The 27,846-nt window shown below is 39.9% G+C and overlaps 3 protein-coding genes across 3 annotated transcripts in view; 2 read left to right on the forward strand and 1 right to left on the reverse strand.

The window, feature by feature from the left end:
- The first annotated feature begins 611 nt into the window (after positions 1-611).
- On the forward strand, positions 612-6,867 carry nop16 (NOP16 nucleolar protein homolog (yeast)). Its single transcript, XM_047607795.1, has 5 exons — positions 612-829; positions 2,034-2,142; positions 3,368-3,431; positions 4,058-4,164; positions 5,224-6,867. The coding sequence occupies exons 1-5, from the start codon at positions 723-725 to the stop codon at positions 5,347-5,349; spliced, it is 513 nt and encodes a 170-aa protein (XP_047463751.1). The 5' UTR covers positions 612-722; the 3' UTR covers positions 5,350-6,867.
- A 2,174-nt stretch (positions 6,868-9,041) lies between these two features.
- arl10 (ADP-ribosylation factor-like 10) lies at positions 9,042-22,941 on the reverse strand. The gene is made up of 4 exons (XM_047607970.1): positions 22,620-22,941; positions 18,114-18,297; positions 14,443-14,618; positions 9,042-12,012 (listed from the first exon to the last, which is right to left on the reverse strand). The coding sequence occupies exons 1-4, from the start codon at positions 22,911-22,913 to the stop codon at positions 11,839-11,841; spliced, it is 828 nt and encodes a 275-aa protein (XP_047463926.1). The 5' UTR covers positions 22,914-22,941; the 3' UTR covers positions 9,042-11,838.
- A 1,530-nt stretch (positions 22,942-24,471) lies between these two features.
- Positions 24,472-27,846, forward strand: part of wwc1 (WW and C2 domain containing 1) — a 35,364-nt gene continuing 31,989 nt past the window's right edge. Inside the window, exon 1 of the mRNA XM_047607329.1 lies at positions 24,472-25,519. Coding sequence (XP_047463285.1) covers positions 25,401-25,519 — 119 coding nt within the window. The 5' untranslated portion in view covers positions 24,472-25,400. The remainder of the gene's footprint in view (positions 25,520-27,846) is intronic.

Below are 27,846 nucleotides of genomic sequence, written 5' to 3' on the forward strand. Positions count from 1 at the left end.
ACATTTAGAGGCTCAGCGCCACACTTTTGGAACAATCTCCCACCTGAGAGTCAGAACATAGACTGTCTGACCTCAAATCCAGACTCAAAATACATCTTTTTGAAATAGTTTAAGCCATTTAACCCACTCATTGTTATGTATTTTAATCTGCTTTTATGATATTGCATTGTATGTTCTATTCTTATGATGTTTTATGTATTGTTAGTTCATGTAAGGTGACCTTGAGTGTTTTGAAAGCAGCCCACAAACAAAATGTATTATTACTGCACCGAAATTAATGCACTGAAAAAAAAAAAGATTTGAAGCTTCAAAGCATCAAAGACAGACACAGACGCTGCTGTGGGTTGTATTTGACACCAGTGCTAGAGGGTCATGGGGCCTGGATTTTACAACCCATTGGTCCCAGTTTTCATTGAGCGAGAGGCCTTTGAAATTACAATTAAATGTATTCTAATCCATTTTAATATGAATAGATTACAAATATAATATGATAATATGTACGGGAACATGGGATATTTCGAATACATTAGAAAGCATAAGCAAAATAAAAATAGAGTCGTATTAAAATTGAATGGGACGAGAATGGGCGTGGCTTGTTGCCACATGACCGGAAGAGAGTTCCACGTGCTTCCTGTTACTAGCTGCACGCTTGTCTGTCTGCTTTACCTCGTCAATAAACTGCGGCTGTTCCGTAAGAAAACTCATCACAAAATACTGCAAATATGCCAAAAGCCAAGAAGTCGAGTAAGAAAAACACATTCGATTACAACAAAAACCGGAAGAAGCTGAAGAAACAGTTTATAAAGAAGTACAACCCGAGGATTGAAAAGTGAGTGCTAATGTTAGCTAACACAGTTTACATGTTGACATTAGGGGGAGAAAGGTTCATCTGAGAGTGTTTTTATTAGAAATGGAATATTTGACACCGAGCCACCGATGAGTGTTTCACTCTATCGAAGCGAACTGACCTTTCTGAAACACTGTGTCGAGGCTGGTATCAAATCTCCGTGATCACGTTGCAAATTGCTCGATGTTTCCTCCTGGCTTCACAGTGTTCAAGAACTTCTCAGAGACCCTCACTCATATCCGAGACACTGATGTTTAAATACCTGTGAGCTCACTCCACAGCAAAAATCTGTCATCAATCTGAGCCGTGTTTTAAGTAATAAGCATCAAGAGGGCAAGGTAGTCAAAAGTGTTATTAGTAAATTGACATTTCGAAACGTTTGGACATTTTAAAGTGTGGACAATGATTCTCGGAATGAAGACACAGCGGCTCAAGACTGACTTTACTGTTGTTTTTTGTTGAAATGTGTGAATCATTTCGTGGCTGCTATAATTGCAGATGACCACTAGGCGTCACTGGTAGTGTCTGTTTTTGAGGCTTTGAATCTTTTTTCAGTTCAATCAGTGAGAAGAAACTACAAAAGTTTCACACAGCTTCATCCGCCCCATCTTCAGTATTCATGTTTTATTAACTTTCGTTGTATTGTCGTGTAGGTGAGCGGATAGACCCCTGAAATCCCTTAATTATCTCTAGGTGGCGCTAGAGTTGCTCTCTTGACTGTGGAAGGCCTCAAGTGCAATTCATCTTAAAAGTTTTAATTTTTTTAAATGGATGTTTTATTTTATCAGTTGGTTTATTTGTCCTTTTTTTTAATCCATGTAGATACACAAGATGTAACCAAATATATAATATAAAGTCTCACCATGAACATTTTATGTTTCTTTCATACAATTAAAGATTAAAGGATGAAATGTTCACCAAACATGAAGCATTACGTGGACCTGCGGATTTTAAGCATCAGATTTTTTTTCTCAGTGTTGTGAATGATATAAATTTAGAGCCTTGGATGATTAATATAACCGCGATTGACTTTGTTTTTAGCCGTTTAGATAATTAAACTGGCCTTTCATTTTACTGCGTGCAAACCAAGGCCATTATAGGCATTGATGTTGGTGGCATTGATCTGCAGCTGTGATTAAATTACTGACTTTTTTTTGGGGTGTCTCTTACATGTCGTCTTTTTCAGTACACAGATTCGGAATGCGTGGGACAGAAGGAAGTCCTTGGCCAGGAACCTGGCGGAGATGGGCCTGGCTGCCGATCCAAACAAGTCGCTGCCAGTGAAAAAGCAGGCGGTAAGTGACTGCAGAGGGAACGTTCACCCGAACATGAGTTCTCTCATAAGTTTGTCCAAGGCCGGGTCTGGATGAAGCGTCATGGTAGCGCTCTAAGTGGGTGGCATGTCACTAGCGGTGTTTAAAAATGTGCCAACGTGGAAAAGCATTGAGGCTAACAAACACATCATCAACACTGAAGAGTCCAAGTACGATAGATCCAAATAAATGTCTTCTGTTATTGTCAGGACTGTCAAAAGTGACCAAAAAAAGCGACGTCAGCCAATCCAGGCAATTTTAAACTGAAAAGATCCGTATCGGGCTACAACCAACCCTGATCCTTTGTAGTTATTTATCTTTGGTCTTTCATAAATCATGTCCTTGTATCAAAACGTTTTCTTCTTCTGTTCAAATTGGCAGTTGGGTCTCGTCAAACCTGCCAAAAATCAAAGATGAAGAAGAACCAGAAAAACTTTAGTCTAAGGAAGAACTTTACTCTGTTAAATGAAGTCAGACGACAGTGTTTGGTGTGGAGGTAGTTGGAGATCAACCTTCAATGCTACCAACTTGATTCAGCAGCTCCAGTAAAGTCACTAAACAGAATCCATTGAGTCAACTCAGGCACAGATTTACGTTGAAATATGTTGTTATGAGGAATAGTTATTATTTAGTGGTGTGTTTTTTAATAAATCCACTACTCTGAAAATTATCTATAGATGATTACTGCACATAAATATCTGAAGTTTAGTTTAAAGCCAGCAGGGGGCGACATAGTTCTTGGCAATTCACAGCCAACTCTCCTTCAAACAAGCCTGAAATGTCTGGAACTGTTTCTGGCTATTTAATCAAACTGTTGTAATTTTCCCGGAGGATTTTCTGCTAAGAACCGGAGTAAATGTTGCAGAAGAAAAGCTATTGATGTCCATTTTTAATTTCGGTGCTGAATGAATTACTGATGCTCGGCGGGTAACAGTTTCACCCTGGGGGTAATTAAAGTTAATCTTGTCCATTGGGTCGCAGCTTGTTTTCCTGCAGCCTCTGACACGCTTTCATTTCGTTCACTTAATGACGACCCGTAAATGATTCGATCCTCTGAGGAAACAGTTTCCCAGAAACAATGCCACAGACAAAATCCCGACGTTCCACACCTGTCACGTCACATTAGAGAGGAAGACGGACGATGTGTTGACATAATCGATTAACCCAGAATCAAGACGCATGACCTCTGTTGTGTTTTTCTTTGCAGCTCCTCGGGAAGGACAAAGAGACCACAGCTGTACCCATCGTAACCAAGCCTTACGTCCTCAACGGTGCGTTTTCTGGATCCAAAACTCACTTCCTTCCTTCACTAAATTCCTCCCATCCTTCCTTCCTTTCCTCCTCCTTTCTTTCCGTTCTCCCTTCCTTTCCCATCCTTCTCTCCTTCCTTTCTTTTCTGCATTCCTCCATCCTTCCCTCCCTCTTTCCATTGTTCCCTCTTTCCTCCCTCCCTCCATCTGTTTCCATGTTATTCACGTTGTGACTTCTCTGAGTGAAAGCAGCATTTACAGCTTGTTTTTGTTATTGTGCACAGACACTCAGGAGCCAGAGGCTTGTTTATTATTTACCATTTTATGCTTTTGCGAATTGAAACCAGAAAAAGAACGGCAAAAATAAAAGACTTGAGTTCCCAGTTTATTAGGGACACTAGTGAGTACATTCACATCTGTCCTGATGTTCAGTTGACGTTTAAACCGAGTCAAAAAGGTGGTTATTTCAACGCGACGATCATTTCTGTGGACGGAGTTGGTGCTGCTAATAAACCGGATTGGACTGAGGTTGCCAAAATAATAGGAGCATGTGTGAAACTCAAGCTGAATACCGTGCCCTTCATGCATCTGAGATTCGATTGAAGTCTTGATTCTGTTCGTTCTGGTGTCTGGTTTGTTTGGAGCAGATCTGGAGGCCGAGGCCAGCCTGCCAGGAAAAGACTGCAAGACGTTATCGACCGACCTGATCGAGTACGTTCAGCACATGATCCGAGAACACAACGAGAACTACAAGGTGAGCTTGAGTTTAAATCAGGCCACATGCGCCCGCTGGGCAAAAGAGTTTTTTAAGTTCTGTTTACTAATCTTTGTGTTTTTACTAAAAAGAAAATCACATTGATGAAGCCTGAGTCATGTTTATCTTAGTTTACCTTAGCTTATCTTGGTTTGACCTAGCTTTTTTTTTTAAGGCAACCTATCTGAACTTAAATAAACTGAACCTAACTCAGTACAACTTAGTAACATGTTAAAGGTTCTCAGTCTTAAAACTTCCCATTACATTTGAAGGGAACTTCATGTGAGCTGAAAATCTTCCAGGTCATGTTGCAAACAAAGCTGAAACAAGGGCCATGGGCTTTTGGAGATTTACCCCTCATCCAAGTAGCTGGAGCTCATCATGGGATCTCACAGACCGTTGTACTCATCTGAAACTCACCCAGAGTCCTTAAAGTTTGGAGCGAAGACTTTTAACTCTGAATTTATTTATTTCATTCTAGTGTTTACTGCACCAAGCGACTTGAACGGCTTTTGTCTTTCAAATGGTTTTTCAGCCGTTTCTTTAAATGAGTCATCGCTGCAAGCCAGAATAGGTCAATACAAGGGAAAGAAAATTGTGCGAGTTTACACAAGGCAACACTTTATCTTTGACTTTAAATTCTGAAAAGCTGCGCTCAATTATGTAACTCCGGCGGCCGTTTTGTTGAGCTTTTGTGGTGGACAGTGGAGTGAATGTGGAGGTGTTATTGTTGTGGGCACATTCGATGTCCTCACTGCTGTTCCGACCTGAAAATGGTCTTCAGTCAAATTAAACTGCACAGTGAATCAGCCAATGCCGCTACAGCTGAACCAGCAGTAGATGGAGATCTATTGGAGACATCAGCTGCATTTATTCACATACAGACCACAAAATTGAGGTCCGATCTTAAATGCTAAGCTAGGGACGCGCAAATGTGGAGGAACATTTTAGCTCCATTTGAAGATAACTCCCCAAACCATGTCGGCCTGTTGACCAAAGCTAGAATCCAAAAGCAGAAATGTATCTTAAACATATTTTAATATCACAATTAACCTGCAGGCCATGGCCAGAGACGAGAAGAACTACTACCAGGACACACCCAAACAGATCAAGAGGAAAATCAACGAGTACAAGCGCTGCCACCCTGAGCAGTACGAAGCCTTCGTCAAATCACTCGCCGAGTAGAAGGATCTTGATATCGGACATTTTGAACTGTGACGGACGTCCAGCGTTTGGACGGCTGATAATAAACCCCAACAGTGACGGGAAGAGGAGCTGTACCGAGGAGCCAGGGTTTCCTCATGTTCCTGTCCTCCTTGTAAAGATTTCTTATTTAGACTTTTTCCATGTTGTAGCAGGAATATTAACTTGATCTGTGTCTTCTGTGTTTTTAAAAGTCAAATAAGACTAAAAATATGTTTTAAAATATGTTGAAACTCATCTTCCGTGTGTATTTTTTCGGCACCACAGTGAAATGTATCTTCATATGTGGTAAAAAACAGACAAAAGTACCACCAGCAACCATGCGTCCAGTCGCTGCTTAAAGCTGCAGTTCCTCAAATGGCCTCTAGTTGGCTCCAAAGGAAATCGGTCCCATTACCTTTGTGTTCAAACGTTACAGCGGACATACACATGTTTACGGCCAAACAAACTGTTTTCATCTCTATAGCTTTTTATTCATGTACGGGAAGAGTTTTTATAAAATTCACTTGTTAAAATTATGTCGAGGATTAAACTTACACATAATTAAGGTGAGTGGCTGGTTTGAGTAACGGATGGGTGTCCTCAGCTCCACTCATGCAACACCTCTCCGCTAGGCCGAATTAGCCAAGATGTCTATGGCCAGTGACCATCGAGTCTTTTGCATATATACAGTTAGGGATAGATAATAATAAAATTAGCTTTAAATTAGCCAGTGGCTGAAGACATCACACAGGAAACATAAGGGTGATATCACGGAGGATCATTAAGTGTGTAAATGCACTGAATCTCACGGTAATTCACATCAGGTTTGAGTCATTTTAGTCAAAATGTCAAGGGGCCAAATTAAATTTTTTAATTTTGGCCAATCGATTAAATAGGTGGGGAGACTCTCCGGTAGATTATTGAACACTACCTGGCAACATTGAATACCTGTGCCTAGTTAATCCAAATCTAGATATTTCCATTGCAACCAAAACTGTCATGTCAACGTCCAATAATAGGTTTGACAAATCACGTTAACTGGTGTCCATCTAGAAGGTTTAAATGTCCCTTCAGTGTTTGTGTCCCTTCAGCCCGCAGCCCATAACCCCTGTTGCGTGGTGGTGTTGTTGTTGCAAGTTATCTGCTGCGCAAGTTCAACAATAGCTTGACCTACATCCAACATGTTGTATTCATCAGTCAATCATTAACGGCCTCGTTCCGCTGAACGGCTCGAAAATTCCTGCAGTCGTGTTTTTGAGAAAACATCCTGGAAAGGGAAAAAGGGGCTAATCATCTGAAACTGTGCCAGAGATAAGACCGCGCCGTGTCTAGTACACCATAAAATGAGAAAGCATCATGTGTTCCTGCTACTACTCCCATAGGATCAAAGCCACCTGTTCGTGGCTATAAGCGCCTGTGCAACAAAACTGTAAAATATCTGGGTTTTTAACGTGCTAAACGCTCGACTACATTTGTATGTTAATTACTAATGGCCATTAAAGCTTTCTTTTTTTCTTTCTTATGAAAATTTTATTCCAACAGACAAACACTGCAGCTTCACAAATATCTACTTGGGGCTCCAGCAGCAAAAACAAACCGTCTGGAGGCTGTCAGACGCTCGTGTTTTCACAAACTGCATAAAATGTAGAAATGGAAAAATGTTTCATCCCCGTCTTCGTGTTTGGTCGTTTTGTTCCATCAGACTCCACAGAGAGGCCTGAAAACATGATGATCTAATGCGTCTCAGCTTTGGAAAGCTCACGTTTTTCATGTTGGCAGCTGTGATGTGCTCATATTAATATTAGCATTAGCCCGCCAACAGTTGTTGCTGTCGCGTTTGATGTAATTTAGCCCCTTAGCATTTTAGCTTGTTGGCATTTATCAGAACTTCAGGAAGCATATGGATGCCGTCACAAAGCAGTCGTTCGTAATCAGATCGGGTCAATGGCCTGAACCAAGTAAAAGCTGTGATTAAAAACAACAATGAGCTGAATGGCACAAAAAACTCTTCTTTTAGGTGTGTGGTTGTTTTTCTACCACCATGTTTCTGTCCCTCAAGGAAACTAGGGTGACCAGATGTCCTCTTTTTCCTTGACATGACCTCTTTTCGGACCTAAAAATGCGTCAAACTCAAACTCTGAAACAACATAACGGGCATTTTGTTCTGCCAGCGCCTCAAACCTGTTTACATCGCATTTGCGTCGTGTCTCTCCGTGCCCCACCCCTCCTCCTTTGGCAACTCTGAGAAAAGATTACCACCAGACCTCTACACCTGATGTGAGCACATACATGCTGTAATTTCAATCATGACAATAAAACTCGTTAATGTGTCTCAGAACTCGTTAATGTTTTGTTTTGCCGAATAAAATTCTCAAATGTCATCTGCTGAGCTTAAATTTAATAGGCTTCACTTATCATCACGCACTTTATGACATTATAAATGATTTCATTCTTCTGATTTGGTGCTATGCAGTTTTACAAGCTGGTGACCTTTCATTCAGATCTCCTCGCCAGAGGCCAAAGTGACGTCTCAGCAAAAATCCCAAACTTCCTGTTCTACCAGTTGGGGAACATTGCCCAGCGTAGAGGCCTGTGGGTTTTATCTGCTGCTGTTTGCATTGACATGCTCAGTCAGTGACTCAGGAAGAAAGAATTTGTTTTTGAGCACATAGGTTGAACGCAAGTCTGTGTTTGTCTCCCTGATCCAGTGCGAGGGGAATTAGCGAGACCAACAGATTAATCTTGTTCCGCCCGAGTGTGAGAGATAAGGTTCTGTGGTGTTTTATTTGAATCATTTCTAACACTTTATTGGATATGTGTTTGTTGGTAGGGAATGGAAACATTTTAATTAGAAATGTGTGTTTACTTTATTAATCCTGTCCTTTTGCTGCCAGGGAAAATGTTGTTTCCTGCTCACTGGGGGTTTGTGTTTCATCAAGAAGCCCAACGTCTGTTTATATGTCAATAAATGACTGTAATGGAGGACAAGTAAATTCTGATGTCTTACTTTTCTTTAAGTTGAACATGACTAACTAGTTCCTCCAGGGAGGCGTGTGAATGACTTGAACAGGTGACTCATTTCATAGAGTGATAAGGAACATTTATAGTCTGGATTTCATTGTGGGGCGTGTTCCAACCGATGCAGTGAAAAACATACCTCTGTATGAACTGGATAATCCTTCAACCAATCAGAGATATCTAGTTGTAAACTAAGTCAACTCCGCAGTCTGACACGTGACACGTGACATTCATGTATGACCGTCTATAATCACATAAAGCCCCGCCCGAACAACTTGATTGCTTGGCAGGTCTTCGTTAAAGAGACAGTCAGTTTCCAAGCAGAGACTCCGGACCAACTTTCTGCCACAAAACAAATAGTCGGGGCAGGTTCATCTGGCTTCCAAATTAGTACCATCTTCCTTCACTTGCAGAAGCAGCAGGAGCTAAAGTGAAAACGACAGTGGATATAATTCCATTTTATGACTCTGCAAATACCAAATGAATAGTCATTAACAGACATTAGTCATGAGAGTTTCATGTGGACAACACCCACAGATGTTGCACTGCTCTGTTAGATCTCAAGAAGCTATTCAGATGAAACATTTGCAAGTCCAGTTACCCTCGTTCAGCCTGTTTAAGTCTAAGTGCAAGCAGTCCATGTGGCAGATAAATGAAGATGGTCTGCAATGTTCAACATTTGCAAAACAAATTTTTAATTGACAGATGTTTGCAGTGTCAGAAAAAGACAAAAGTGGGAACAGTGGAACAGCATCAAATTCAGATGCACCTAAACATTGCACTTCATCAAATGTACCTTTCACTTGAAAACGCTAATGGGAAAACAATCTAAAGCTATCTGCACCCTGTTAAGCACAAAAACCAACACAATAAGACTTCTTAACCCTGTTTGCCATGTCAAATGTTTAAGCTTAATTTTTTTAAAAGAGAACTACAAACAACATGCATGGGTTGACACATAAAAACAAGAGAGCACAAAAAGAGAGCAGCGTACGTACAACAACCACCCACTGAACTCCTGCCTGCAGTGAAAAACAACATCAAAAGGAATAAAACTTGACATTCATTAGTAAAAACTGTGCGTTGTCAGCGAACATTTCTCAACACAAAATATGACTCCAGCTTGTTCCAGTTTATCTGTACATGTAGCATTAAAGTCAGGTAAAAATTGCACCTATACATTCAAGGAAATACTTTGTATCATATTGTGGGAGTGTATTGGTTTAAAAAGAGGTCGAACCTGAATTACACCAACAAAGATCAATGGATGAGTTCGATTTTTCTTCACTATCTGCCTCTTCTTGTTTCCTCTGGTTTATTGATTGCAAAATGTACTTTATTTTGTGTTGTACGAATATGCTTTAGTTTACTTCAGGGGGCACACAAAAGGTTTCTAGTTGTCATAGTAATCATCGTTGATGCAAATAGAGATGCTAAAATGTAGATTAGGTTCATATTTGTTGTTGAAATATTTAAATTTATGTATTTCAGATCAGTCCTTGAGTTTAAGACTAAACCAACAATGGCATGTTGACAGTTTTTTTCTTCAACATGACATCTTCATTGTTGCCGTTGAGAGGCTAATTGCTATGCTAATGGTTTTGCCAGCACCAGTGTAGATAGTGGCTAATTGAAGCTAACTTTGCTTTCACTAGAGAGATTCCACAAAAGCTGTCTGCATATTTTCCATTTGCTGAACCTTAAACCCTGGATCAAACATTATGTGTCGTTAAGCTAGGTGGCCACATGTCTTGTTGGCATGTGATGAGCATGTGTGCTCATAACTGGTTGTTATTCTATAGGAACGTACATAACAAAGGTCACGCTGATACTGGAGATAAAAATGACAATACCAACAACAGTTCAGCTCTAACAACAGATCCTATGACCTGGATGGAGACACTTAGCTGGGAGCTAGATGTTAAGGAAAAAGCTAATGTAGCTAATGTGTGCGAAACATGACGAACTTGAGACACCGGGAATCTGGATGTGTGCAGATTTTAGTTGTTAGCTGTAAATATAACTGAAATATTACTGATTAAACAACTTTTACAAAAGCTACCATTGCCTTGTTAAAGCTAATGTAGCATTAGCTCATAATGTCATGATTCTACAGAGTTTACATTAATATACATCAATTACATTTTTTGACATAGTAACAATTTAAGAGAGAACTATGGAATTTCAGTCTCATTTTTTTTTTAGCATTTACTAAAATGTAGCAAAGGAAAAGTGTAAAATAAAATCAAATTTAAATATTCAAGAAAAATAAATGTCAAAATTTCAATTCTTGATTCCGCCACTGTTAAAAATAAGGATACTACTTTAATTTAGCTTGGTAAGCTAGTGCTGAACAGATGCTAACGTTGTGTTTTAGCCACTTTTTCAGAGAGAGTTTTTGATAATGTACCAACTTTGAGAATCACTTTTGATCAATTTTGGACATCCCTAGAGCTGACTGAAATGTAGTAAAGTAAAAGTAAGAAATGGCATAAAATTTAAATATTAAAGAACAATACTTCAATACAGTAGGCTACTTGATTCCACCACTGGTAAAAAGATGCCAAAATTTTCTTCAATGACAGAAAATCTTTGAATGACGTCCAATTGTGCCCGTACAAAACTCAAAATATAACCAAAGAGGAACTGTTTTGTCTTGAAGAAGCATGAGTAACCTACAAGTTTTTCTTTGTGTTGAAAGTTGTGAGAAAAGAAATAACACATTCAGGAAAAAAGTTGTAACAATGTCAGCTGGACTTGTTGGGTTTCTTCAAGACGTTTCATCCCAGTCTTTTTTTGAAAGACTGGTAGGGAGCTGGGGTTGGGTCTTGGGTATGCCAACGACCAGCTACATATTTGCAATTGTTAGCTGGTCATTAGCATAGCCTTGAAATTAAAACCTCAACTCCTCATCAATCAATTTGAACCAAAGGAGCTACTTGGATTAAACGTCTTCAAGGAACTCTACAAATCAAGGTGCCCCCTTTTTTTTAACCCGGATGACTGTGAACTAAATAACGCCCTGGTCAATCTGGGCTCCAATCTAGCGACACCAAATGTTCTGCTCTACCGACTGATCTGATCTCATATGATCATACATACAGACACCGTTTCACGAAACCAGACAACTACAAACCGGATAATCTACACAGTATAAACTACATGCTTAAATAAATCTGTCACACTTTAGGACAAAAGTCTGAGTCACCAACAGGAGGTGAACTTTAGCTCTGAGTCACGGACTCCATCTTCCTTCTGTCTTCCTTGATCTGCGCCTCCTCTTCTTTGGTGATATATTGAGATTAGGAAGAGGTTGAATATTCTATTTCTATAACTGATGTGTTTGCACCTCCTCTGTCCTGCAGGCTTTGCCACCTCCTCCTTCTCTGCCAGCTACATGAAAGAAGGAGGGGGATGTCCTTAAGCCATCCCTTTGCTTCCCACCCGTGCTCTGTGCCGGGAGGCGTGAGATTAGACGAGCTGGAGCAGTAGGTCCTGGACGGTGTTCAGGTCCTGGCGGGACTTCCTCAGTGCTCCGTCAGAGTCCAGCTGGGCAGCCAAGAGGAACAGCTTCCTGTCCTCATTCAAGGAGCCCAGAGACAAGGCTTCATGGAGCTCCGGCACGCTCACAGCATCAGGTTTATCCTGTGAAGAGCGTCAACGTGGTTAAACTAAACCAGAAATGCTTTTTGTCTTAGTTTGACTAAGTATAGCAAACAAATTCTTTGCATTAAGCCATTTACTTGTTGATTATTTTAGTTTAGCCAAACATATGATAAATGCTTCTGTTTGTTTCTAACATGAGACACAACATACACAGACACAACAGTGTGAGACAACCTGAAAATGCTAAGTGTGCTAGCAAACCGGCGGTCTTCATAGTAATAATGGACAATGAAATGATAGCTTAACCAAATGAGGTGAAAAGGAGAGTTTAGCCTAAAACATGGCCAAGATAAAACACTTCTGCTTGTTTCTTTTACGTTAGCAAATGGCTAACACAACAATAAATCAACTTAATGTGTGACCAACTCAAAAAGATAACTGAACTAGCAACAAATAGGCAATGCTCATAGTCATTAACAAAAAGCTCATACTTAGTCAACTAACTATTGAAAGCTAAACACGCTAACAGCTAGTTAGCATCCAAGACCAACCTTAAATGTAGTGAAAATGACAGTTTAGCCCAAGACAATACCTCTCTTTGCTATATTAGCAAACAGCTAACCAACAATTCAAAAGGCTAACTGCGATAGTAACAAACAGGCAGTGCTTGGCCACAAAAAGCTACCACCATAGACAACCTTAAAATTCAAGTAAATATGAAATATTCAACAACAAGTTAGCATTTCTTAGCCATTCAAAACTCACCAATTCAAAAAAAAAGAACCTGTGTGTAGGTGTTAATAAGCATATTTAAAACAAGCCATGCAAGCTGTTCTCAATCAAGGACAGATTCCGAAGTTTGAAGTCTGGTTAAAAATGTGATATCTCTAAAAAAAAAAAAAGAAAAAAAAACAGAAAGCTTCACCCGCAGGAATAAAATTACCATAAACTTAACATAATACTTCACAGCGTGTCATTACAAATAACTACATGTCACACTTTCAAACACAGATGGTCTCAGTCACGATCAGAACTCATGTAGGTGAATTTAATGCCACCCTCCTACACGAACGATTCATCGCAGGCTACAGTCTATAGATGTCCGCCTCGTTTCTTTTCACATCTTTTCATACATAACGCACAGGTTCTGTTGGAAGCAGCCTTTGTAGTTTTTTTAAAACCAAGGGAGTGCTGAGAAGAAAGAAGAAAGTGCTGGTGGGTGTGAACCAGTATCGGTGTCGCAAAGAGCTCTGATCCTGAAGTAATGAATGCCTTTGAGTCGCGGACACAGCACAATGCTTTGACTGTAGGCTCGCTTTAATCAGACAATTTATTTTAGCTATTTTCCATATCAAACAACAGTTATTTTAAGCAAGTTTCCTATCATGAATGTAGCCATTGACTCCCTTTATTTCAGGTTTCTAAAAAAAAACCAATGTGCTTGTTAAAACTACTTTTTTTTTTTGTATTGCCAAACAGTTGTACACAGAGTTCAGCAGCCATTTTTCCAACCAAATACATAATTTCCATTCCAGCTACTGCTGGTATTAACTAATGGGTTATGTTACCATAGTTTGTACAACGTTTGCAATGCTGAGACAAATAGAGGCCATGTATGTTGTCATATTTTGGAACAATCTGGCAAAAATGTACAGTTTGGCAACACATCTGTGCAGGTGTACAACAATTTACATCAACTAAACTAAGAAGAACTCCTTATGCAAACAAAGTTGTAACTCGGATACCAGCACATCTTTTGATATTGTGAAGATACGCAGTTTAATAATCGTTCATCATCCTCATCCACTGAACCTATTTATGTACTGACAGTAGAGAAGTAATAATGTGTTCATTTCCAATGTTTCAAAGTGAAGTCTACTTGAAATGAAACTCTTTTCTTGCTAATGTCTCTAGTAACCCACAGTGGCACAGAGAGCATGAAAGCTGCAGTGCTCCAGCATTAAATGTGACAAATATTCCCTCTTCCCTTGAAGGGTAATGAATAATGTTACAACCACCACACAGAGGGAAGAATTATAAGCTGAGCAGGAAATGTGGAAATGTTTATTTCAGGAGTATGATGGATCATCTCCACAGGATAAATGAAGACGGAGCGATGCATACCTGCCTGTGTGTGCGCTCTTCCTTGAAAAGGCTGAATGCTGGCAGGGGAGTATTTAATTTGAAGAACAAATAGTTGTTCAGATTTACTCCTGCATGTCTTCCTGTTACATTTTTTCTAATGTAAATAAATTAATGGCAAAAGATTAAAAGATTAACTCAAAAACTTGTCGTGAAGATGCTATACTGTTGATTTCCATTCATTTACATACAATATATAATCATTTAAAGCATATATCTGACTTAACTGGATTGTATATAAGCCATCATTACGCAATAAAGCAAGTAATTGTATTTATTTTTATACTGTACAGAACTGAATGGAAATTAATGTTTAGTGTTTTTTACCTGCTTGTTTCCCAGTACGACCACAGGCAGCTGGGGCTCTACCCTCAGGAGTCGGTGCAGTTCATCCCTGGCCAACGGGAAGCGACTCGCGTCGGAAGAGTCCACCACGTACACCAGAACGTGAGTCCTCCTCAGGTATTCGGACCAGTAACGCCGCAGATCCTCGCCACCACCAACTGCGCCACAGGAAACACATCAATCAGCAACATCATGTTATAACTCTCTTTCATCACCCCATGTTCAAGACTTCCCTGATTTCATAGTCATGTTGATCGGTGGAACATAGCTTACAAATGTTAATTCAGATTATTTTAGATCTGCATCCTTACCAAGAGACATCTTGTTTAATGAAACAGGTTGTACTTGGACATTATTTATAGCAATGTTTCCCTTCTGGGAATGTTGATCTGATTCATTTATGTTGTCTGCTGACATGAAACCTCAGCTGCTTGTTGTTTTAATGGGTTTTGAATTACTAGCTGTCATGAAGTTTTGTTTCATGAGATTACTAGCTGTCATGAAGTTTTGTTTCATGTGGAAAATGACAAAGTATTTCTTCTTCTGTCTTGATTGTGTTTTCTGCTTAATTTCATTACTGTTGAGGTTATATTTTGGATTCGTTTAGGAGGCCAGGAAGAACTCATATTCCCTGGAAGTCTACAAGACTATGAACTTACTATGAGTTGGGAGGCTAGGAAGGACTACTATTGTCTAGTGTCGGGAGAAAATGTGTCTAGTGTCAAGCAGCTATGTCACATACACACATGCTATAAACTGTAAACTTATGAAGAGCCGGGAGGCCACAAAGCTAGGAAAAACTACTTTTATCCAGTAGGCTTGGAAGATAAAAAAAGTGGTACTATATAGCTACTATACTACTTTAAAGAGGTAAAGTTTCACAGTAACTAAAACCTTCCCACAAACTGACCCGAGGCTGCAGCTACTAAACCAAATCACCATTCTTCCTCCGGCGGCTATTACTTAAGGTTCCTCGCTGCCTCTGAATTCATAAGTGCTGGACTTAATGGGGAATGTTGCTAGGAAACAGGGGAGTGATGTACCTTGAGCTGATGTGATGTGGCGGCCACAAATACCTGCTTGCCTAGTATGGTACCAAGAGGACATGGTGCGAGCAGCTTGCATTTTCCAGACGGGTGGGCATCTCAGCGGGACGCTCGTCCTGTCGCTCTACAGTTTATTGGATGCCCACCCACGTGTACACAAAACACACATATGGGTGTGAATGCTGTGGGTGTGGCCATGAATCAATGCGAGACAAACTTCTGTTTTACTGTTTGCCCTCTGAACTCTTGGATTTAATCTCCGTCCACCTAAATACATTTGGTGGAGATATATTGCTTTTCTGCACCAGTTTAGGCATTTGGAGTGTGAAAGCTTTTTCATATTTCTAATTTGTGACCTTCACGCAAACTTTTCAGAAACAAACCTGTTACCAAGCAGCAGTTTGCATCTAGATACATAAATAAACCAAAGAACATCACGAAAGGCTGATTGTCTCAGAACCAAAAAGCTGCACTAAAACTCACCACAAATATTACAGCCACAACCAGCTACACCTAAATGCTATACCTTAGAGGATATTACTCTTCATACCAGTCTGTATTCATCATTCAAATGGATAAACTGGAAACGTGTTAGCTGAGAGGTTAGAAAGCAAGGAGGAACTACTGTTAGCTTGAAGGCTAGGAAGCCAGGAAGAGCTACTGTTAGCTTGGAGGCTAGGAAGCCAGGAAGAGCTACTGTTAGCTTGAAGGCTAGGAAGCCAGGAAGAGCTACTGTTAGCTTGGAGGCTAGGAAGCCAGGAAGAGCTACTGTTAGCTTGAAGGCTAGGAAGCTAGGAATAGTTACTGTTAGCTTGGAGGCTAGGAAGCCAGGAAGCTTTGCATTAGTTTAAAATAACTGAGAGAGCGCTCTTGATTCAACTGTATTTTCAGTGGGGGGCTGTGAACTACAGCACTGTTGAGATGTATTGTGTTTTACCGGCATGTGCTCCTATTATTCTGATGCTTGTAGTAAGCTGTCACGTTCTAGGCTAAATAACAGAAACACTAAAGTGTTTAATTCAATCCAGTTTAATAGCACCACAAAGTGTACCTAATGTTTTGGCAAGTAGGTGACAAAGGAATAATCATTGGATTTTTCTGAGCTCTGTCTCAAAACGACCTTAGTTACGTCTCGTAGCAGAAAACGTGAAATTGGAATTAAATTGGGTTCATTTCAAAACTAAAAGATGATTTATTGTTGTTGTCAGCTTCAGTGTGGACTGTGGTCACGCTCACAGCTGTCTCTTTGTTCCTCAAATAAAAGGCAGGCTGTGCTTGCATAACTTCCAGTTCCCTTAAATCTAATCTGCTCAAACTACCTCTCCATCTGATCGGAACTGTTTAGCGTTTGAAGGCTTTTAGCCGGATTTCCCTCGGCGGACTTCATAAAGAGAACCCGTCACCGCAGCTCTGAACCCGTCAACGTGCCTCTGCATCAACGTCACAGAGACAAAGACTCTGACTCCAAGCTGTTGGAGAGCTCTGAGCGAGTGGGCATTGATGTGTGCTCCTCTTGCTTTCAGAAATGAGGAAAGGAAGATTAACGGCACCCACCTATTGCAGCGCTCAGATCATGAATAAACACTTTTGTTAATTGTTGGTCAGTGTGCCGGCTTAATGCTCAATGTAACTCGGTAAATATTAACAAGATAAAATGCAGTCTGAATGACTTCCAATGTCAACAGGCAGTTGAGTGAGTATGCCAATATTAGTATTATATATTAGCATACTCACATGAAAAATAGCAGCTTTCGAAGTCTCTTCAATGACAAATTTTCTCCTCCCACAATCATTTAAAATCATCAGAGAGCGAATGGGCATTGATGTGTGCTCCACTTACATTCAGAGATAAAAGGAAAAAGATTACCATCATGGGCTGATTGCAGCACTCATGAATAAATCAGCGTGTGAGCGTGAGATGTTCCTCCCAAAACATCAACAGATCCCGAGGCCGACGGCAGCCTCGCATGTCTCAACGAAGAGTCATTTATGTTATTTTTAGTGCAGCTGCTGCGGCTTTCCGTGCTAATTTGCAGGACTGATGAGCCTGTCTGTAAAAATATAACAGTCGATCTGAAGCCATCCACCTCCCTGGCTTCAGCCGAACACTTTAATGCAGTTACTATCAGGGTTTAACTTCACCTTGAACAGATGTTGTCAGTGCGTTGGCTCGGTCGCTGAGTGAATAAGGACAATATAACAAGCTCCAGAGATGTTCTGTGATTGCTTGTGCTGGCAGTGATGGATGCTGTGAGCTTTTAAGGGGGAAATTTGAGAAAAACCACTCGAGTTCTTATCAAATCTACCTTCACGCACAAGCCACACTTATTTTAGTGAAAGATGCATGAAATCCATTGTGGCTTTATTCCACCGAGCTGTTTTATCGACAAATTCTCTCCTCCCACAAAGCTATAATGTCCTCATAAGACAACCTCGTTTTCCATAAATGTTTCCAGGCTTCCCTGTGGAGTCTGATGAAACAAACGACCCAATGTTGTGAACAGGGGGATGAAACATCTTTCCATTTCAGTGTTTCATGCTGTTTGATAAAACATGAATGTCTGATAGCCTGCAGAGTTTGATTACAAGGCATAAAAGGAGTCTTACTCTCCAGGAAGTCCAGCTGACAGGCGGGAGCGTTGAGGCTCATGAAGTTGAAGCCGCGGGTGGGTCGGCATCGGCCTCTCTTAGCTGCCGACTGCCCGGGGGTCAAACCCTGCAACATGCTGCTCTTCCCGGCTCCGTCCAACCCAAGGACCAGGACCTGGCGCTTCCCACGCTCTTCCTCTTCCTGTAGGCAAAGGAAAACACAGCAGAAAGGATCAGTAATGTCCAATAGAGACATAAAGCGAACAGTTAATTTATTCAGCAGAGAGTTAGGGGCTATTTGCTCAGTTTTAAGTAGAGCGTTTAAGGATATTTAATAGTGTAAATGCTAAGACGTAGCTCAGCTGGAAGAGTTTTGCACCGGCTTACAGTAGTTTCACTGATATTAAAATCCAAAACAGTCAGACCTGAAGCTTGATGTATGCATTAGTGGATGCGTGTTATTTAAAAGAAAAACAATGAAAATCTCTGCAAATTAAAATGTCATAGATGACATTTGGGTTGTCTATGTATTATCCAAAACAGGGTCATGTACAGTATAAATAGGTAAAGATTCAGAAATGTCAACTTTTAACTTAAGAAGAAAGCTATAAGGCTGTGATTAGCTTGGCTTTGCATAATGTAAAGAGAAACTAGGGCTAGGGGTTTAATCTAGTGATGGGTATGTAGCTTGACCATAGCACCTGCTAAAGTCAAGTGATATAGTTACAGAGAGCTATAATTAGCAAAGATTAGCGTAAGGCAACTGGAAAGTGATGGCTGTATTTAATGACTTCTATCTTAAATGTAGCAAAGGAAATAAAAGCTATAATCAAGTTAAAAAACAAGAATCATGCTCAATTTCAAGATACCAACTTCAAATTAAGATGAGAACTAGCCTAGCTTAGCATAAAGTGGTGGGAAATCAGGGTCGTATCAAATGAGCTAGCTTGAATGTCAACAAAGCGATAATGGCTAAAATCAAGTGATCAAATTGCTAAAGATTTAAAATACAAGATGAGATCTAGCCTAGCTTAGCATAAAGTAGAATAAAGTAGAATGAAGCTAACTTTGAAGACAAAAAAATAAGTTGGAAATCTCATATAAAATATTTACAAAACAAACAACTTTCAGTGGTAAGGAAGGTAAAACACCTTTTCTTAATCTCTTTTTTCTACAAACCACTCCGGATTCTTTATTGTACAGGCTGGTTTTTGTGAAGCGTCTTGGGACGATTTGTATTGTTATTGGCGCTATATAAATAAAACTGAATTGAATTGAACTGAATACCAGGCAACACCTATAAATGTACACTACAACCATTGTTAATACAGCAAAAAAGGAGCCACATATGGGACAATTCACTACACTGGCTGCAGAGAACCATTTATTTGTGGAGCTTGCTGGTGAGACAATAAATTAAATGTTTGTCAGCAGTATTGATCTGCAGACATTTTTATAATTGTTTTCTTCTTGAATGTAAGGACAGAAACTTTGACCTCTGGGAAATTGTAAAGGGAACACTGTTGATTTTTAACATTTCATACTTTTAACTTGATGTGCATGTGCAGCCTTTGAAGATTGGATCATCATTTAATGTTTGGGAGTTTGATCCTCCGTGCATAATGTTCAGCATCCGCAAACCTCTTAAACTCACAATATTTTGCTTTAATAAAATAGCATCACTAAAATGTTTTTTATTACTGTGTCTTTAGGGCACGTTTTAGTGCATCTTCAAGCCCCCGAGCAGCTGACTCAGAGAAAAGGTTAGCAGCTGGATTCAACCCTCAGAGACCCTGTACACGTCAGTCATCTCCTTATTTAAAAGTCACAGGGTTAGTCTTTATTCATGCCGTGTGCTGAGATCCTGCCGAGGTTAATTACTAATTCATATCAGCCCTTTTACAGCCGAGGTGCCTTGGCTTCATTATTAAAAATATGACTTGACTTTGTTGATTAATGATCAGGGCTTAATGGCTTTTGATTTTTACATTATCTTTTGGCCCTAATTTGATTCTTTACCAGATAAGACAGCACATTTAGATGAGGTTTGTTGCTTCTGGCATGTTTCTGGTCAGTGTCCGCCATCTGTTAGACGTAGCAGCAGAGAAACATGGCTGCTCTGATGGTTGAGAAGCTTCTTTAAGGCCCACTGGGAGATAAACCCAGATCGGGCAGACACCTTGCTGTCTCTGCTGATGCTGCAGAGCTTCTTTTTCTATCAGCCTGGACTTTGTGCAAAGCTCTTACACATTTAGCAGCTGCCTGATTGGATATTACCTGGAGACGTTTATCTAAAGCCGAACCTTTCAGTTAATGTCCATTTATCTCCTGCTGTCAATTCTTCTTTTTTGATTTTAAAACTCCTTCCTGCTGTTTCAGGCATTTCTCCTACAAAGTTTAGTGTTATCATTGATTTCTATTCTTTCCGTGCTGCAGATCTGCACCGCTAGCCCTGACACGGAGGACACTTGGCTTTATCGCGCCAAAGCACTTGAGTCGGCTTGTCTGTGGAGCTGAATGGAGAAAGAAAGAAGTCAAGGAAACTGAGTTCTCTAATTCTGTCAAGGATCAGCAGCTTGACTTCCAAATGTTCCACCTCAGTCAATGATTTACTGCTGCTAACTGTATGCCTCTAGTACTGCAACACTGAATTTAACAGCATATGTGAATTAAGAAGAAAGAGAAACTTTAAAATAATAATTACAAATTATTTTATAAATAAAGTTATTAACTGGTATTAAATTACCAATAAATATCACTGCTAACAGCTAGCTGACCTGTAGCTACATACCTATAGGCCTACAAGTAGTAGTTGGCCTATCATTTTTCTTTTTTTTTATGGAAATTAGCTACCTAACAGTATAACTAACTAGCTAGCTATACTATCTGTAGCTATATCTATACTAATGTTAGCTAGGTATACCATTAGTTAGCTAACAGACCTAGCAGTAATAACTTGGTGGCCATTTTGACTGTCTTGGTATGTCATAGACGCTCACTGAACGTTATAAACGTCATACAATGACTACATCGCTAACTAGGTAGGTATACTATTAGTTAGCTAGCTATTAGATAGCTAATAGTATAAAGAAATTAAAAATTCTGCGGTGCCCAGACACTGTACATGACTACATTACTCTTCATATAAAACAATTTGATCGGCCTGTAGATCTTTGCTGTATCAGAATCAGTTCACAAACTCCCACATCAATTTCTCTCTACCACAAAAAAATTGTAGATGGAGTCCAACCCGAAACAAAGCTGTGGGATGCTAAACATAGCATTACTATCAACCTGTGGCAGCACCTGAAACTAAAGGACCCTTATGCTAGCTGGCTCCCACCCCAGCTCCAAACCACTGATAAAAAACAACCAACAATGGTGGCCTCATTTTCACCAACACCTTGAAAGATAAAGAAACATCAGCATTTGGTCTCGGGGAAGGACGTGGTACTTTTTTACACAACGGAACCACTGCAAATATTTCATGGAGGTAGCTTTGACCCGTATGTACGATAATTATTTTGACAGCAGACCTGTGTGGAGGCAAGGATGGAGGCTGTGCGAACATTCATAGCAGAAGAATAAACTGAGTTTTATTTATAAGTAGACACAGAGTGTATCTTCTCCTAAATGCTGAAAGAAAGAATGTGGTGCAGCAAGCCACCGGCAGACACTGACAACATGATGGCTGGGCCACATGGAGATGGATAAGACTGTTACAGATTGTTGCTGATTGAATCAAGAGGACGAGATAAGAGACACGCAAACAGATTTCATTCAAAGATCGGGGCTGCAGCTGTGGAGATCAATCATTCAGATGCTTTGTTTCTGACTCTGTCAGTAGGAAGGAAACTGAGTTCATAATTATGTAATTACTTTTGGTCTTTTATTTAAAAAAAAAATGAAACAGCCTATTAACTTTCAAAAATCCAATGGTTTCAAAGATTCAATGGTTTCCTTTGTCTTTTGAAAAAAATGGCCATTTACACTCATCCACCAAACACCTTCAGCATCACCATCACCCGTGCCATCACCATCACCACCATCATCATCTTCATTCTTACCATGATTATTACCATCACCACCATCATCATCTTCATCCTTACAATAATTATAACTATCACCACCATTATCATCATCTTCATCCTTACCATAATCATCACCATCGTCACCATCACCACCATCATCTTCATCATCATCATCCTTACCATAATTATTACCATCATCATCTTCTTCATCATCATCCACCAAACATCATCACCATTACTGTTACTTAGACTCATCCATCATCCCATTCATCATCTTCATCATCCCATTCACCATCTTCATCCTCACCATTACTGCCAGTCACATTCATCCACTAAACGCCACCTTCCTCATCATCACACCACTAACATGTCAGTTATTCTTCCTGGAGCCTCATCTTCATCCTCCTCACCGCCAGGAACCAGCATCCCATCCAAGTTAAGCAGTTGAGTAAATTAAATTAAAATGAATCAAATTAAAGCCACGCTGTCCCACCTCCTTGATGGTGCTGTACTCCGCCTGCGGTGACCATATCCGCCTCTTGTAGAAGTAGTTAAGGGCGATGAAGAGCGCGGAGCCCAGGGCAGCCACGGCGGCGGTCAGGGCGATGGAGATGTGCCGGAGGAGAACCATAGGTGGACCGGGCCGACCGGAGACTGGACCCTCGGGGGAGGAAGCTGATCCTGGGCACTGGTCGCCGCTTCCTACCTCTGATGAAGCTGCTGCCGCTGCCGGACGAGCCACATGTGACCGAGACTCCGTCCCCTTGTTTTTGTTTCGTTGTTGCATTCGCGAACGGCTCGGAAACTTTGGTTCTCCCCTGGAGAGACAGTTAGCTGACAGGAAGTAAAAATGTAGCTGTCCTCACACTTCTTTTTGATTCTTTATCCATAAATGTCATATTTGTGTTGAAATAGCCCCTAAAAATTGACATGTTTTTTTTTTTTATCTGTTTTGTAAGTGTTTTGTTTTTTTGGACAGCGTCAAAAAAAAATCTTAATGGAAGAATCTTCATACCCACATATTGCATAACATAAAAGACAAAGAAAAAAACAATTAAGCAAAATGACAAAAAAAAAAACATTTGCAGATATTCATTGATTTGGAAATCAATCATTAACAAGCTGCCAAATATTATGAGGCAAATTATTATTATTATTATCATTATTTGCTGTTGTTATTACTTACGGTTAAGGTGTTTGATTTTTTTTGTGGCTTTATCAACGTACTTTATGAATTTCCGACAGCATATGAAAGCGTCACAGACACCTCCCCGCCCCTCTAAAAGAAATAAGTAATGACATATATTTTCTTACGAGCTGGAAGACAGGTCTGAGGTAGGTTCAGGTGATCAGTATTTATCAGTACTGAGAGGAGTGGTCATGTTTTTGAACAGAAAAAGTTCAGAGGATTCTTCACCTCCATCAGGTTAAGTGCGCCACCCAGAGACGAGTCCCCACAAAGACACGCTCTTTTCTTACAGAAACACCTTGAGAAATTAATATAAATGTGCAAATGTTCAAAGTTGTTTTCCTTGAATATTGTACGTTTTCTGCTCTACTTGATTGTATCCATTCTTTAACACAGCTGAAACAAGGTATTTAGAAAATATACAAATTTTATTGTTAATTACATATAATTTGCTTCTTCAAATTCTTTCAGTTATTTCTAAGCAGATAATTGCAAACATTAAAGGAAGGATAAGTGAGATATAGGTGGGACAATGGTTAATGGGTCAACTGGAGAATACGGATTCAGTTTTTTAATAATTTTAAATGAAAACAAAAATCAACAAAATCACCATAAAAAAAAGTTTGGACTGGATTTTTTAAGCAGTTTATCGCTTTGACCTATAGAGGGCGCTGTGGGATTTAAAGTAAACAGCAAACATTTAAATTAAAAGAATAATAAATAAATTGTTAAGAAAAAAACTGACAATACATCCAAGACATTTATAAAGTAGTCACATTTACCGCATTTACAGAGAAAATAAATGGTGGTAAATATGCAATAAAGCACGTATTCTTCCGCAAAAAGACAAACATTTTGACTTAAGATGTGCATAATAATCATAATAATAAAATAACTAATTCTTGGTCTATAAAATCTTTAACTTAAGGAAGTAATTATGAACATTATTTGTTTAGTAAGAAAAAGAAATGAGTAAATAGATAAAGCTCCTCAACCCTTTGATAATTGTTGAAAATTTTTAGTGTCCATTATGCTACAATGTGTTCAAAGATTTCATTCATATTGATTGAGAAAGCCTTATTTTGTTTGCGGAATCTGCACCAGCTTTTATTTTATTTGTCGCCAAATGTTTTATCAACAACTATTTTATTTTAAAAACAGGAAGTCGTGTTTTGTTGTCAAATCGATTTTATTTTGAAACCGGAAGTTTCACGTCCGTGTCCCGACGGCGCTTGACGTACAGAAGTCATCTCTCGGGACTTTACCGCCGCCTCTGTCGCCGCTGCTGGCTTCCCTCCGGTTCTGGTATTTTATTTCATTATTTCACCGGGAGGATTCAGACGGAAACCGGAGAAGTTTAACGAGGATTCAGCGGATTTTACCGGTCGTGTTTTCGCTCGGTAGCTTCTCGTGTTTGTTAAACCCCAACGACCGGCGGCTAGCATCGGTAACTGCTGCTAAACATGGTGGCCTGTAGGCAAGGAGACGAGACGAGGGTTTATTTGGAGGATTTTTAACTCCCCTCGGTGCCTCTGGGACTAATTTAAAGTCTTAATTTTTGTAGTTTTAATCGTGGACTTCGACGGGCGGGCTTTTAAGACTGACCCCCAGATCCTCCAGCTCCAGCTCCGACTCCGTGGATTTATTGTACCTGAAAAAAAAAAAGTTGTCACCAGGCCGCCTAAAAGTTTCCAACCACCCCTGGGAAAAAGTTGCAAAACACGCTGGAAAAAAAAAGGCAACTTTAGTTTTAGTCATTATCCGTCAATATTACACATGCTTTGAGCATATTATAGCGATGAATTGGTGCACAAGTGCATCCTGCTGGAGCCACTTTATCCTCTAAAATAGTTTCTGTTAACGTCCCCCTCTTTCATTGTTCATCCGAGGATTATTATGGATTATTATTATGGCCTAATCCGAGCCGCCGCGGGCCGGGATTTCTGGGGATAATTTGCAGATTTTTTTTTTTTTTTGTTGTTGTTGCTGGTGATGGTGATGAAGGTGATGACAGAGAAAAGCGATGGTTTCCCTTCGTCCTGCTTCTGAGTAGAGAGGAGTTAATTACATGGAGACTCGCCTGACATGCCAAGGAAGGAGTTGCCATTACCTGAGGGTTGGGAGGAAGCCAGAGACTTTGATGGCAAGGTGTATTACATTGACCACATTAACCAGTGCACCAGCTGGATCGACCCCAGAGACAGGTAAGGGTGACCTTTGACCCCTGGCAGGTGTCCAGGTGTGAGCTCTGTTTATAGAAATAAGAATTTAAACTGTGTTCATTATCCCCATTCACTCCCATAAAAAATCCCAACGGGAGATAAAACAATAAACCACCGCTTAATGTTGAGTTATTAGAATTTATTTTGATATAAAATCCTGAATATCATTGACAACATGCTTCAGTATCCAAGTTGTTGACCTATATCTCAACCCAAGTAAACAAATCATCTTGATCGTATTCGTCTCCTGCATCAATTCAGCACTAGCAAAAAACACAGAGGAGAAATAGTTGATTTTTACCTCCTTATCCCTCAATTACCTCCTCTTCTCCTTCTCCTTTGTCTTTCCTCCTACATATCTGTTCCTCTTCCTCCTCCTTCTCCATCATCTTCTCTTCCTCTTCGCTTCATCTTCTCATGTTCTCTTTCCAATAGATTTCATGACACGCAGCAGCAGAACAACTCCCCTTCTTCTCCACGTCCTTCTTTGTTTTTCTTCTTTTCGTCCTTCTTCTTTTGCCCTCCATGTTCTTCTCGTATTCCCTCATTTCTTCTTCTTCTCGTCTACTCCTTCTCTTCTTCTTTCCTCATCCTTTTCCTCTACCTCCTCCATCTTCCTTTCTTCTCCTACTCCTCATTCATATTTTCATCCTATTCTTCTCTTCATCCTCCTTCTCTTACTCCTCCTCTGTCTCTTTCTTTTTTTCTTCTATTTCCGGTAGATGTGATGGTCCTCATCATCAGAACCTCTTCATCGGTAATTAATCAATGTCTGCCTTCAAATTTGAACATCACAATTAAAAGTCAGTGGCATTAAATGAAACAACCTTACATGGATTAATTTGATTTTTGATTGGGGGCTTTTAGCCACATCACACATCTTAGAGGTTGAAGTGGTAAAAATTCACGACATCCTTTAAATACCCTCGACAAATCCAGTGATAATTGGTTTTGATGCTACATTTTTAGTTTCTTCATTCAGGATCAGAAGAAGGAAACTGCTGCTTTACAGAACAACCATCAGAGTAATAGGCTTAAAGCAGCGCAGAGAAGAACAAAACAACACGGTGTGGAGGGAAGGCTGAATATTTTCACTTGTTTTTCATCTTTACCAGTTACTTAAGACTCCTCGGACTTTGACACCAAATCCCTTTAATGGCTTATGTCTGGAATTCTTAAGTCGTACCAGTTGTTTCTGTTCCTTCCCCGAGTTTTATAGTGAATGAAAACCCAGATTCTTTCAGTTTTCTGCTTCAGTTTCAGTTCGTTGTTAGAGCAAATGATAGATGTCCAGAACATCTTGGTCACCTTCTTCTGCTTTTATCAAATCAGTTTCGGACACACACACGGAGGAGAAACACCTTTTTGTCCTTCTTCTTCTCTTCCTCCTCATTTTTCTTCTTCTACTTTCCTTTACCTTCACGTCCTACTACTTCCTCCTCCCTCTTATTGTTCTTGCCCTTGTTCTTTGTATATTTTCTCCTCTTCTACTGCACCTCCTCCTCCTTCTTCTGCTTCCCTTGCTCCTCCTTTTCCTTGTTGTCTTCCTCCTCCCTCTGCTCCTTCTCCTCCTGTTTCTACTTTTCTCCTCCACCTCCCTTTTCTTCACCCTCTACTGCTTCGTGCTCCCCCACTTTCTTCTTCTCTTCCTATTTTTTTGTCTTCCTCTCATCCTGCCTTTTCTCCTTCTTTTCCTCCCCCTCTTCCTCATTCTTCTTCTCTTCCCACTCCACTTTTCTCCCCTGCTTCTTCGTCCTGCTTGTCTTCCTCTTTCTTTTCCTCCTCCTTCTTCTTCTCCTCCTTCTCCTCCTCCTCCCTTCTTAAGAGCAGATTAACAAAAAATGTAGGACTCGAACGATTACGATTAACGTGTTGACGAGTCACAATGTTCATGTTCATCCTCAATTATGGTCAGAAGTGTTTAAAACCAGGCGGGTTTCTATTAACGTTACACTTTAGAAGCGACATTTAACGAACTAGTAACACAGCTGACTTTACCATAACACTTAAAACAGCCCTGTGTATGCAAATTCATCAGAAAATATTGTAAACAACACTTTCCTAATGAAGCTGCATGAATCTGAACATTGATAAAATAGTGTCATTAGCTAAAAGTATGAAATGGTTTCTTAGTTCATAGTGTTTGATTGTTGCTTGAACAAAAGTTTAATGTGAATACCGTATATTTTTGGTAATTTTATGGTTTTGTTTGAATAAAAGCTTAATACTTTATGATTTAGTTATAATAAAAGTTTAATATGGGACGTTTTGGTAATTATTGTTTGACTTAGTCGTCATAAAAGTTTAAT

This window comes from Mugil cephalus, chromosome 15 (genome assembly GCF_022458985.1).
Source record: "Mugil cephalus isolate CIBA_MC_2020 chromosome 15, CIBA_Mcephalus_1.1, whole genome shotgun sequence".
In the NCBI taxonomy this organism is placed as follows: domain Eukaryota; kingdom Metazoa; phylum Chordata; class Actinopteri; order Mugiliformes; family Mugilidae; genus Mugil; species Mugil cephalus.

Bases quoted from the DNA above. Each gene is read 5' to 3' on its own strand.
- nop16 (XM_047607795.1), top strand. From the start codon at position 723: ATGCCAAAAGCCAAGAAGTCGAGTAAGAAAAACACATTCGATTACAAC. The intron at 830-2,033 runs GTGAGTGCTAAT...CGTCTTTTTCAG, and splicing joins TACAACCCGAGGATTGAAAA to TACACAGATTCGGAATGCGT. The intron at 2,143-3,367 runs GTAAGTGACTGC...TTTTCTTTGCAG, and splicing joins TGCCAGTGAAAAAGCAGGCG to CTCCTCGGGAAGGACAAAGA.
- arl10 (XM_047607970.1), bottom strand. From the start codon at position 22,913: ATGCAACAACGAAACAAAAACAAGGGGACGGAGTCTCGGTCACATGTG. The intron at 18,298-22,619 runs GTGGGACAGCGT...CTTTGCCTACAG, and splicing joins AGTACAGCACCATCAAGGAG to GAAGAGGAAGAGCGTGGGAA. The intron at 12,013-14,442 runs GTAAAAAACACT...CGCTCTTCACAG, and splicing joins TCGTACTGGGAAACAAGCAG to GATAAACCTGATGCTGTGAG.